The sequence below is a fragment of the Salmo salar genome, unplaced genomic scaffold (genome assembly GCF_905237065.1).
Source record: "Salmo salar unplaced genomic scaffold, Ssal_v3.1, whole genome shotgun sequence".
Classification (NCBI taxonomy): domain Eukaryota; kingdom Metazoa; phylum Chordata; class Actinopteri; order Salmoniformes; family Salmonidae; genus Salmo; species Salmo salar.
The window spans coordinates 222501-237057 of NW_025550964.1; the positions used below are offsets into that span (position 1 = coordinate 222501).

The following is a 14557-nucleotide window of genomic DNA, read 5'->3' on the forward strand; positions in this document are numbered from 1 at the left end:
TTATGTCTTGGCTGGTTCAGTGAGACTGGGTCGAGGGCTGCTGGTTCAGTACCCGTTATGTCTTGGCTGGTTCAGTGAGACTGGGTCGAGGGCTGCTGGTTCAGTACCCGTTATGTCTTGGCTGGTTCAGTGAGACTGGGTCGAGGGCTGCTGGTTCAGTACCAGTACGTCTTGGCTGGTTCAGTGAGACTGGGTCTAGGTCTGCTGGTTCAGTACCACTATGTCTTAGCTGGTTCAGTGAGACTGGGTCGAGGGCTGCTGGTTCAGTACCACTACGTCTTGGCTGGGTCAGACCTACCACCGGGGCCCAGTGACGTGTGTGTGTGTGTGTGAAGTGCCCTGTAGGCTTGCTATGGTGTGTGTTTGATGTGTGTGTGTGTTTGATGTGTGCTGTATAAATGCCCTTCATTATAACGTGAATACAGTCCTCTCTATAGACCTGCATGTTGCCTGGACATCAAAGGGTCAACAGAATAGACCTTCCTCCTATTGTCTGATCTACTGGAAGCACTGCAGGACTAGATCACTGACACACACAATAAAACGAAGTGGGGTGGTAGCCTTGGTCAGCTGCTTATAGAAGACCCTGCAAGGCAGTTAGCATTTAGCATGGCTAGCAATCATACCATTGACCTGAACTGTAAAACCAGTTAGCATTTAGCATGGCTAGCATCATGCCATTGACCTGCACTGTAAAACCACCTTTAGCGTTAGCATGGCTAGCATCATGCCATTGACCTGAACTGTAAAACCAGTTAGCATTTAGCATGGCTAGCATCATGCCATTGACCTGAACTGTAAAACCAGTTAGCGTTAGCATGACTAGCATCATACCATTGACCTGAACTGTAAAACCACCTTTAGCGTTAACATGGCTAGCATCATGCCATTGACCTGCACTGTAAAACCACCTTTAGCGTTAGCATGGCTAGCATCATGCCATTGACCTGCACTGTAAAACCACTGTTAGCATTAGCATGGGAATCAGCAGAAAAGTCATTTTTTTAAAGCTGCTTTAAAAACCAGAACTGATAGAGGGAGAGGGACCTCTAGCAGGTGGGGGAGGGGCCATGGATGGAGGGAGGGAGGAGGAGGGAGGAGGAGGAGGGAGGGGAGCAACCAGCCAATTTATTTTTATTTACCCTTTATTTAACCAGGTAGGCTAGTTGAGAACAAGTTCTCATTTGCAACTGCGACCTGGCCAAGATAAAGCATAACATCTCTCTCCCTCCCTCTCTCTCCCCCTCCCTCTCTCTCTCTCCTTCCCTCTCCCTCTCACACTCTACATCCCTCTCTCTCCCTCCCTCTCTCTTCCACTCTCTATCCCTCTCTCTCCCCTCCCTCCCTCCCTCCCCCTCTCTCTCTCTCTCTCAATATATATATATATATATATATATATATATATATATATATATATATATTTATCCTAAACACACACAGAACTAAGCTTGAGAAATACCTCACATCCCAGAGAGCGACTTGCCCACCGTTCCATCGCTGAATACAGCCTTAATATCACATTTCAAATGTCTCTATTCCTTTGGGACTTTTGTGAGTGTAATGTTTTATCGTTCCCTTTTTTAAATCTATTTCACTGGCTTTGGCAAAGTAAACATATGTTTCCCCTGCTAATAAAGCATGAAGGAGGGAGGGAGGCTGAAGGAGCCCGGGGAGGGAGGGAGGCTGAAGGAGCCCGGGGAGGGAGGGAGGGAGGCTGAAGGAGCCCGGGGGAGGGAGGGAGGCTGAAGGAGCCCGGGGGAGAGAGGGAGGCTGAAGGAGCCCGGGGGAGGGAGGGAGGCTGAAGGAGCCCGGGGAGGGAGGGAGGCTGAAGGAGCCCGGGGGAGGGAGGGAGGCTGAAGGAGCTCGGGAGGGGGAGGGAGGCTGAAGGAGCTCGGGAGGGAGGAGGGAGGCTGAAGGAGCTCGGGAGAGGGAGGCTGAAGGAGGGAGAGTAGGGAAAGACTGATTGGTAATGAGATAATGTTTTGTGTGTGTGTGTGTGTGTGTTCCAGTCAGGGTGGTGAGATTCAACAGAGACAGAGCTGGTCCAGATGTCAGTCAGGAGGAACCATCTAACTCCTACAACACTACTGAGACTGGCTTCAGGTATATACACACCTAGACTGGCTTCAGGTATATACACACCTAGACTGGCTTCAGGTATATACACACCTAGACTGGCTTCAGGTATATACACACCTAGACTGGCTTCAGGTATATACACACCTAGACTGGCTTCAGGTATATACACACCTAGACTGGCATCAGGTATATACACACCTAGACTGGCTTCAGGTATATACACACCTAGACTGGCTTCAGGTATATACACACCTAGACTGGCTTCAGGTATATACACACCTAGACTGGCTTCAGGTATATACACACCTAGACTGGCTTCAGGTATATACACACCTAGACTGGCTTCAGGTATATACACACCTAGACTGGCTTCAGGTATATACACACCTAGACTGGCTTCAGGTATATACACACCTAGACTGGCTTCAGGTATATACACACCTAGACTGGCTTCAGGTATATACACACCTAGACTGGCTTCAGGTATATACACACCTAGACTGGCTTCAGGTATATACACACCTAGACTGGCTTCAGGTATATACACACCTAGACTGGCTTCAGGTATATACACACCTAGACTGGCTTCAGGTATATACACACCTAGACTGGCTTCAGGTATATACACACCTAGACTGGCTTCAGGTATATACACACCTAGACTGGCTTCAGGTATATACACACCTAGACTGGCTTCAGGTATATACATACCTAGACTGGCTTCAGGTATATACACACCTAGACTGGCTTCAGGTATATACACACCTAGACTGGCTTCAGGTATATACACACCTAGACTGGCTTCAGGTATATACACACCTAGACTGGCTTCAGGTATATACACACCTAGACTGGCTTCAGGTATATACACACCTAGACTGGCTTCAGGTATATACACACCTAGACTGGCTTCAGGTATATATACACACCTAGACTGGCTTCAGGTATATATACACACCTAGACTGGCTTCAGGTATATATACACCTAGACTGGCTTCAGGTATATACACACCTAGACTGGCTTCAGGTATATACACACCTAGACTGGCTTCAGGTATATACACACCTAGACTGGCTTCAGGTATATACACACCTAGACTGGCTTCAGGTATATACACACCTAGACTGGCTTCAGGTATATACACACCTAGACTGGCTTCAGGTATATACACACCTAGACTGGCTTCAGGTATATACACACCTAGACTGGCTTCAGGTATATACACACCTAGACTGGCTTCAGGTATATACACACCTAGACTGGCTTCAGGTATATATACACACCTAGACTGGCTTCAGGTATATACACACCTAGACTGGCTTCAGGTATATACACACCTAGACTGGCTTCAGGTATATACACACCTAGACTGGCTTCAGGTATATACACACCTAGACTGGCTTCAGGTATATACACACCTAGACTGGCTTCAGGTATATACACACCTAGACTGGCTTCAGGTATATACACACCTAGACTGGCTTCAGGTATATACACACCTAGACTGGCTTCAGGTATATACACACCTAGACTGGCTTCAGGTATATATACACACCTAGACTGGCTTCAGGTATATATACACCTAGACTGGCTTCAGGTATATATACACCTAGACTGGCTTCAGGTATATATACACCTAGACTGGCTTCAGGTATATATACACCTAGACTGGCTTCAGGTATATACACACCTGCACTGGCTTCAGGTATATACACACCTAACCCTAGACTGGCTTCAGGTATATACACACCTAGACTGGCTTCAGGTATATACACACCTAGACTGGCTTCAGGTATATACACACCTAGACTGGCTTCAGGTATATACACACCTAGACTGGCTTCAGGTATATACACACCTAGACTGGCTTCAGGTATATACACACCTAGACTGGCTTCAGGTATATACACACCTAGACTGGCTTAAGGTATATACACACCTAGACTGGCTTAAGGTATATACACACCTAGACTGGCTTCAGGTATATACACACCTAGACTGGCTTCAGGTATATACACACCTAGACTGGCTTCAGGTATATACACACCTAGACTGGCTTCAGGTATATACACACCTAGACTGGCTTCAGGTATATATACACCTAGACTGGCTTCAGGTATATACACACCTAGACTGGCTTCAGGTATATATACACACCTAGACTGGCTTCAGGTATATATACACCTAGACTGGCTTCAGGTATATATACACCTAGACTGGCTTCAGGTATATATACACCTAGACTGGCTTCAGGTATATACACACCTGCACTGGCTTCAGGTATATACACACCTAACCCTAGACTGGCTTCAGGTATATACACACCTAGACTGGCTTCAGGTATATACACACCTAGACTGGCTTCAGGTATATATACACCTAGACTGGCTTCAGGTATATATACACCTAGACTGGCTTCAGGTATATACACACCTACACTGGCTTCAGGTATATACACACCTAACCCTAGACTGGCTTCAGGTATATACACACCTAGACTGGCTTCAGGTATATATACACCTAGACTGGCTTCAGGTATATACACACCTAGACTGGCTTCAGGTATATACACACCTAGACTGGCTTCAGGTATATATACACCTAGACTGGCTTCAGGTATATATACACCTAGACTGGCTTCAGGTATATATACACCTAGACTGGCTTCAGGTATATACACACCTACACTGGCTTCAGGTATATACACACCTAACCCTAGACTGGCTTCAGGTATATACACACCTAGACTGGCTTCAGGTATATATACACCTAGACTGGCTTCAGGTATATATACACCTAGACTGGCTTCAGGTATATATATACACCTAGACTGGCTTCAGGTATATACACACCTACACTGGCTTCAGGTATATACACACCTAACCCTAGACTGGCTTCAGGTATATATAGACCTAGACTGGCTTCAGGTATATACACACCTAGACTGGCTTCAGGTATATACACACCTAGACTGGCTTCAGGTATATACACACCTAGACTGGCTTCAGGTATATACACACCTAGACTGGCTTCAGGTATATACACACCTAGACTGGCTTCAGGTATATACACACCTAGACTGGCTTCAGGTATATACACACCTAGACTGGCTTCAGGTATATACACACCTAGACTGGCTTCAGGTATATACACACCTAGACTGGCTTCAGGTATATACACACCTAGACTGGCTTCAGGTATATACACACCTAGACTGGCTTCAGGTATATACACACCTAGACTGGCTTCAGGTATATACACACCTAGACTGGCTTCAGGTATATACACACCTAGACTGGCTTCAGGTATATACACACCTAGACTGGCTTCAGGTATATACACACCTAGACTGGCTTCAGGTATATACACACCTAGACTGGCTTAAGGTATATACACACCTAGACTGGCTTCAGGTATATACACACCTAGACTGGCTTCAGGTATATACACACCTAGACTGGCTTCAGGTATATACACACCTAGACTGGCTTCAGGTATATACACACCTAGACTGGCTTAAGGTATATACACACCTAGACTGGCTTCAGGTATATACACACCTAGACTGGCTTCAGGTATATACACACCTAGACTGGCTTCAGGTATATACACACCTAGACTGGCTTCAGGTATATACACACCTAGACTGGCTTCAGGTATATACACACCTAGACTGGCTTCAGGTATATACACACCTAGACTGGCTTCAGGTATATACACACCTAGACTGGCTTCAGGTATATACACACCTAGACTGGCTTCAGGTATATACACACCTAGACTGGCTTCAGGTATATACACACCTAGACTGGCTTCAGGTATATATACACACCTAGACTGGCTTCAGGTATATATACACCTAGACTGGCTTCAGGTATATAACACCTAGACTGGCTTCAGGTATATACACACCTACACTGGCTTCAGGTATATACACACCTAACCCTAGACTGGCTTCAGGTATATACACACCTAGACTGGCTTCAGGTATATACACACCTAGACTGGCTTCAGGTATATATATACCTAGACTGGCTTCAGGTATATATACACCTATACTGGCTTCAGGTATATATACACCTAGACTGGCTTCAGGTATATATACACACCTAGACTGGCTTCAGGTATATATACACACCTAGACTGGCTTCAGGTATATATACACACCTAGACTGGCTTCAGGTATATATACACACCTAGACTGGCTTCAGGTATATATACACACCTAGACTGGCTTCAGGTATATATACACACCTAGACTGGCTTCAGGTATATATACACCTAGACTGGCTTCAGGTATATACACACCTAGACTGGCTTCGGGTATATACACACCTAGACTGGCTTCAGGTATATATACACACCTAGACTGGCTTCAGGTATATATACACACCTAGACTGGCTTCAGGTATATATACACACCTAGACTGGCTTCAGGTATATATACACACCTAGACTGGCTTCAGGTATATATACACACCTAGACTGGCTTCAAGTATATATACACACCTAGACTGGCTTCAGGTATATATACACACCTAGACTGGCTTCAGGTATATATACATCTAGACTGGCTTCAGGTATATACACACCTAATCCTGGACTGGCTTCAGGTATATATACACCTGGACTGGCTTCAGGTATATATACACCTAGACTGGCTTCAGGTATATATACATCTAGACTGGCTTCAGGTATATACACACCTAATCCTGGACTGGCTTCAGGTATATATACACCTGGACTGGCTTCAGGTATATACACACCTGGACTGGCTTCAGGTATATACACACCTAGACTGGCTTCAGGTATATACACACCTAGACTGGCTTCAGGTATATACACACCTAGACTGGCTTCAGGTATATACACACCTAACCCTAGACTGGCTTCAGGTATATATACACCTAACCCTAGACTGGCTTCAGGTATATATACACCTAACCCTAGACTGGCTTCAGGTATATATACACCTAACCCTAGACTGGCTTCAGGTATATATACACCTAACCCTAGACTGGCTTCAGGTATATACACACCTAGACTGGCTTCAGGTATATACACACCTAGACTGGCTACAGGTATATATACACACCTAGACTGGCTTCAGGTATATATATACACACCTAACCCTAGACTGGCTTCAGGTATATACACACCTAACCCTGGACTGGCTTCAGGTATATATGCACACCTAGACTGGCTTCAGGTATATACACACCTAACCCTAGACTGGCTTCAGGTATATATACACCCCTAGACTGGCTTCAGGTATATACACACCTAGACTGGCTTCAGGTATATACACACCTAACCCTAGACTGGCTTCAGGTATATACACACCTAGACTGGCTTCAGGGATATACACACCTAGACTGGCTTCAGGTATATACACACCTAGACTGGCTACAGGTATATACACACCTAGACTGGCTTCAGGTATATACACACCTAGACTGGCTTCAGGTATATATACACACCTAGACTGGCTTCAGGTATATACACACCTAACCCTGGACTGGCTTCAGGTATATACACACCTAACCCTAGACTGGCTTCAGGTATATATACACACCTAGACTGGCTTCAGGTATATATACACACCTAGACTGGCTTCAGGTATATATACACACCTAGACTGGCTTCAGGTATATATACACACCTAGACTGGCTACAGGTATATACACACACCTACCCCTAGACTGGCTTCACGTATATACACACCTAACCCTAGACTGGCTTCACGTATATACACACCTAACCCTAGACTGGCTTCAGGTATATACACACCTAACCCTAGACTGGCTTCAGGTATATACACACCTAACCCTAGACTGGCTTCAGGTATATACACACCTAGACTGGCTTCAGGTATATATACACCTAGACTGGCTTCAGGTATATATATATACACCTAGACTGGCTTCAGGTATATATATACACACCTAGACTGGCTTCAGGTATATATATACACACCTAGACTGGCTTCAGGTATATATACACCTAAACCTAGACTGGCTTCAGGTATATATACACACCTAGACTGGCTTCAGGTATATACACCTAACCCTAGACTGGCTACAGGTATATACACACCTAACCCTGGACTGGCTTCAGGTATATATACACACCTAGACTGGCTTCAGGTATATACACCTAACCCTAGACTGGCTTCAGGTATATATACACATAACCCTAGACTGGCTTCAGGTATATATACACACCTAGACTGGCTTCAGGTATATACACACCTAACCCTAGACTGGCTTCAGGTATATACACACCTAGACTGGCTTCAGGTATATACACACCTAGACTGGCTTCAGGTATATACACACCTAGACTGGCTTCAGGTATATACACACCTAACCCTGGACTGGCTTCAGGTATATACACACCTAGACTGGCTTCAGGTATATACACACCTAGACTGGCTTCAGGTATATACACACCTAGACTGGCTTCAGGTATATACACACCTAGACTGGCTTCAGGTATATATACACACCTAGACTGGCTTCAGGTATATATACACACCTAGACTGGCTTCAGGTATATATACACACCTAGACTGGCTTCAGGTATATATACACACCTAGACTGGCTTCAGGTATATATACACACCTAGACTGGCTTCAGGTATATATACACACCTAGACTGGCTTCAGGTATATATACACACCTAGACTGGCTTCAGGTATATATACATCTAGACTGGCTTCAGGTATATACACACCTAATCCTGGACTGGCTTCAGGTATATATACACCTGGACTGGCTTCAGGTATGTACACACCTGGACTGGCTTCAGGTATATACACACCTGGACTGGCTTCAGGTATATACACACCTGGACTGGCTTCAGGTATATACACACCTGGACTGGCTTCAGGTATATACACACCTGGACTGGCTTCAGGTATATACACACCTAGACTGGCTTCAGGTATATACACACCTAACCCTAGACTGGCTTCAGGTATATATACACCTAACCCTAGACTGGCTTCAGGTATATACACACCTAGACTGGCTTCAGGTATATACACACCTAGACTGGCTACAGGTATATATACACACCTAGACTGGCTTCAGGTATATATACACCCCTAACCCTGGACTGGCTTCAGGTATATATGCACACCTAGACTGGCTTCAGGTATATACACACCTAACCCTAGACTGGCTTCAGGTATATATACACCCCTAGACTGGCTTCAGGTATATACACACCTAGACTGGCTTTAGGTATATACACACCTAACCCTAGACTGGCTTCAGGTATATACACACCTAGACTGGCTTCAGGTATATACACACCTAGACTGGCTTCAGGGATATACACACCTAGACTGGCTTCAGGTATATACACACCTAGACTGGCTTCAGGTATATACACACCTAGACTGGCTACAGGTATATACACACCTAGACTGGCTTCAGGTATATACACACCTAGACTGGCTTCAGGTATATATACACACCTAGACTGGCTTCAGGTATATACACACCTAACCCTGGACTGGCTTCAGGTATATACACACCTAACCCTAGACTGGCTTCAGGTATATACACACCTAACCCTAGACTGGCTTCAGGTATATATACACACCTAGACTGGCTTCAGGTATATACACACACCTAACCCTAGACTGGCTTCACGTATATACACACCTAACCCTAGACTGGCTTCAGGTATATACACACCTAACCCTAGACTGGCTTCAGGTATATACACACCTAGACTGGCTTCAGGTATATATGCACACCTAGACTGGCTTCAGGTATATATACACACCTAGACTGGCTACAGGTATATACACACCTAGACTGGCTTCAGGTATATACACACCTAGACTGGCTTCAGGTATATATACACCTAGACTGGCTTCAGGTATATACACACCTAGACTGGCTTCAGGTATATATATACACACCTAGACTGGCTTCAGGTATATATATACACCTAAACCTAGACTGGCTTCAGGTATATATACACCTAAACCTAGACTGGCTTCAGGTATATATACACACCTAGACTGGCTTCAGGTATATACACCTAACCCTGGACTGGCTACAGGTATATACACACCTAACCCTGGACTGGCTTCAGGTATATATACACACCTAGACTGGCTTCAGGTATATACACCTAACCCTAGACTGGCTTCAGGTATATATACACATAACCCTAGACTGGCTTCAGGTATATATACACACCTAGACTGGCTTCAGGTATATACACACCTAACCCTAGACTGGCTTCAGGTATATACACACCTAGACTGGCTTCAGGTATATACACACCTAGACTGGCTTCAGGTATATACACACCTAACCCTAGACTGGCTTCAGGTATATATACACACCTAGACTGGCTTCAGGTATATACACACCTAACCCTAGACTGGCTTCAGGTATATACACACCTAGACTGGCTTCAGGTATATACACACCTAGACTGGCTTCAGGTATATACACACCTAGACTCGCTTCAGGTATATACACACCTAGACTGGCTTCAGGTATATACACACCTAACCCTAGACTGGCTTCAGGTATATACACACCTAGACTGGCTTCAGGTATATACACACCTAGACTGGCTTCAGGTATATATACACACCTAGACTGGCTTCAGGTATATATACACACCTAGACTGGCTTCAGGTATATATACACACCTAGACTGGCTTCAGGTATATACACACCTACACTGGCTTCAGGTATATACACACCTAGACTGGCTTCAGGTATATACACACCTAGACTGGCTTCAGGTATATACACACCTAGACTGGCTTCAGGTATATACACACCTAGACTGGCTTCAGGTATATACACACCTAACCCTAGACTGGCTTCAGGTATATACACACCTAGACTGGCTTCAGGTATATACACACCTAGACTGGCTTCAGGTATATATACACACCTAGACTGGCTTCAGGTATATACACACCTAGACTGGCTTCAGGTATATACACACCTAGACTGGCTTCAGGTATATACACACCTAGACTGGCTTCAGGTATATACACACCTAGACTGGCTTCAGGTATATACACACCTAACCCTAGACTGGCTTCAGGTATATACACACCTAGACTGGCTTCAGGTATATACACACCTAGACTGGCTTCAGGTATATATACACACCTAGACTGGCTTCAGGTATATATACACACCTAGACTGGCTTCAGGTATATATACACACCTAGACTGGCTTCAGGTATATACACACCTAGACTGGCTTCAGGTATATACACACCTAACCCTAGACTGGCTTCAGGTATATACACACCTAGACTGGCTTCAGGTATATATACACACCTAGACTGGCTTCAGGTATATACACACCTAGACTGGCTTCAGGTATATACACACCTAGACTGGCTTCAGGTATATACACACCTACACTGGCTTCAGGTATATACACACCTACACTGGCTTCAGGTATATACACACCTACACTGGCTTCAGGTATATACACACCTACACTGGCTTCAGGTATATACACACCTAGACTGGCTTCAGGTATATACACACCTAGACTGGCTTCAGGTATATACACACCTAGACTGGCTTCAGGTATATACACACCTAGACTGGCTTCAGGTATATACACACCTAGACTGGCTTCAGGTATATACACACCTAGACTGGCTTCAGGTATATATACACCTAGACTGGCTTCAGGTATATACACACCTAGACTGGCTTCAGGTATATACACACCTAGACTGGCTTCAGGTATATACACACCTAGACTGGATTCAGGTATATATACACCTAGACTGGCTTCAGGTATATACACACCTAGACTGGCTACAGGTATATACACACCTAGACTGGCTACAGGTATATACACACCTAGACTGGCTTCAGGTATATACACACCTAACCCTAGACTGGCTTCATGTATATACACACCTAGACTGGCTTCAGGTATATACACACCTAGACTGGCTTCAGGTATATATACACACCTAGACTGGCTTCAGGTATATACACACCTAGACTGGCTTCAGGTATATACACACCTAGACTGGCTTCAGCTATATACACACCTAGACTGGCTTCAGGTATATACACACCTAACCCTAGACTGGCTTCAGGTATATACACACCTAGACTGGCTTCAGGTATATACACACCTAGACTGGCTTCAGGTATATATACACACCTAGACTGGCTTCAGGTATATATACACACCTAGACTGGCTTCAGGTATATATACACACCTAGACTGGCTTCAGGTATATATACACACCTAGACTGGCTTCAGGTATATACACACCTAGACTGGCTTCAGGTATATACACACCTAACCCTAGACTGGCTTCAGGTATATACACACCTAACCCTAGACTGGCTTCAGGTATATACACACCTAGACTGGCTTCAGGTATATATACACACCTAGACTGGCTTCAGGTATATATACACACCTAGACTGGCTTCAGGTATATACACACCTAGACTGGCTTCAGGTATATACACACCTAGACTGGCTTCAGGTATATACACACCTACACTGGCTTCAGGTATATACACACCTACACTGGCTTCAGGTATATACACACCTAGACTGGCTTCAGGTATATACACACCTAGACTGGCTTCAGGTATATACACACCTAGACTGGCTTCAGGTATATACACACCTAGACTGGCTTCAGGTATATATACACACCTAGACTGGCTTCAGGTATATACACACCTAGACTGGCTTCAGGTATATACACACCTAGACTGGATTCAGGTATATACACACCTAGACTGGCTTCAGGTATATACACACCTAGACTGGATTCAGGTATATATACACCTAGACTGGCTTCAGGTATATACACACCTAGACTGGCTACAGGTATATACACACCTAGACTGGCTTCAGGTATATACACACCTAGACTGGCTTCAGGTATATACACACCTAGACTGGCTTCAGGTATATACACACCTAGACTGGCTTCAGGTATATACACACCTAGACTGGCTTCAGGTATATACACACCTAGACTGGCTACAGGTATATACACACCTAGACTGGCTTCAGGTATATACACACCTAGACTGGCTTCACCTAATGTTGTCCTGACCTTGTTTTGATGTCCTGACATTGTTCTAACGTTGTCCTGACCTTGTTTTGATGTCCTGACGTTATTCTAACGTTGTCCTGACCTTGTTTTGATGTCCTGACGTTGTTCTAACGTTGTCCTGATCTTGTTTTCCTGTTCCTCTCCAGGGAGGGCTCCAGTCTGGAGGAGGTGGTGGAGAAACAAGCTGATCTCATCGACTACCTGAAGCACCACAACACCTTATTGAGCAAGAGACTGCTCAACATGACCACACAGCACTGATGCAACCACCACACAACCATAATACAACCACCACACAACCATAATACAACCACCACACAACCATAATACAACCACCACACAACCACCACACAACCATAATTCAACCACAACCATAAGACAACCATAATACAACCACCACACAACCATAATTCAACCACAACCATAAGACAACCATAATACAACCATAACACAACCATAATACAACCACCACACAACCATAATTCAACCACAACCATAAGACAACCATAACACAACCATAATACAACCACAACCATAACACAACCATAGTACAACCACAACCATAATACAACCACCACACAACCATAATTCAACCACAACCATAAGACAACCATAACACAACCATAATACAACCACAACCATAACACAACCATAGTACAACCACAACCATAATACACCCACAACCATAACACAACCATAATACAACCACAACCATAATACAACCACAACCATAGCACAACCATAATACAACCACAATACAACCATAGTACAACTACAACCATAGTACAACCACAACCATAATACAACCACAACCATAATACAACCACAACTACAACCATAATACAACCACAACCATAATACAACCACAACCATAATACAACCATAATACAACCATAATACAACCATAGTACAACATAATACAACCAGACGAGAGCGAGAGAGACAAGGGGGGGAGGGAGAGATGAGAGAGAGAGAGAGGGAGGGAGAGAGAGAGAGAGAGGAGAGAGAGAGAGAGAGAGAGAGAGAGAGAGGTGAGAGGGAACCATGTTATCAGGGCCTGGTGTGGGTTCTATAGAAATGTTTTATGTGTGTTTTCTCCCTGCAGTGTGTTTTTATATAAACTCAGCAAAACAAGAAACGTCCTCTCGCTGTCAACTGCGTTTATTTTCAACAAACTTAACATGTGTAAATATTTGTATGAACATAACAAGATTCAACAACTGAGACATAAACTGAACAAGTTCCACAGACATGTGACTAACAGAAATGGAATAATGTGTCCCTGAACAAAGGGGGGGGGTCAAAATCAAAAGTAACAGTCAGTATCTGGTGTGGCCACCAGCTGCATTAAGTACTGCAGTGCATCTCCTCC

General features: G+C 44.4%; 1 protein-coding gene across 2 annotated transcripts in view; it reads left to right on the forward strand.

The window, feature by feature from the left end:
• The window catches only part of LOC123741346 (transmembrane protein 192), a 25980-nt gene extending 12371 nt beyond the window's left edge, over nt 1–13609 (forward strand). For both annotated transcript variants that reach the window (XM_045714227.1, XM_045714226.1), the window contains exons 5-6: nt 2010–2103; nt 13332–13609. In XM_045714227.1, the coding sequence (XP_045570183.1) occupies nt 2010–2103; nt 13332–13446 (209 nt within the window). In that variant the 3' untranslated portion in view covers nt 13447–13609. The remainder of the gene's footprint in view (nt 1–2009; nt 2104–13331) is intronic.
• Nucleotides 13610–14557: the final 948 nt, after the last annotated feature.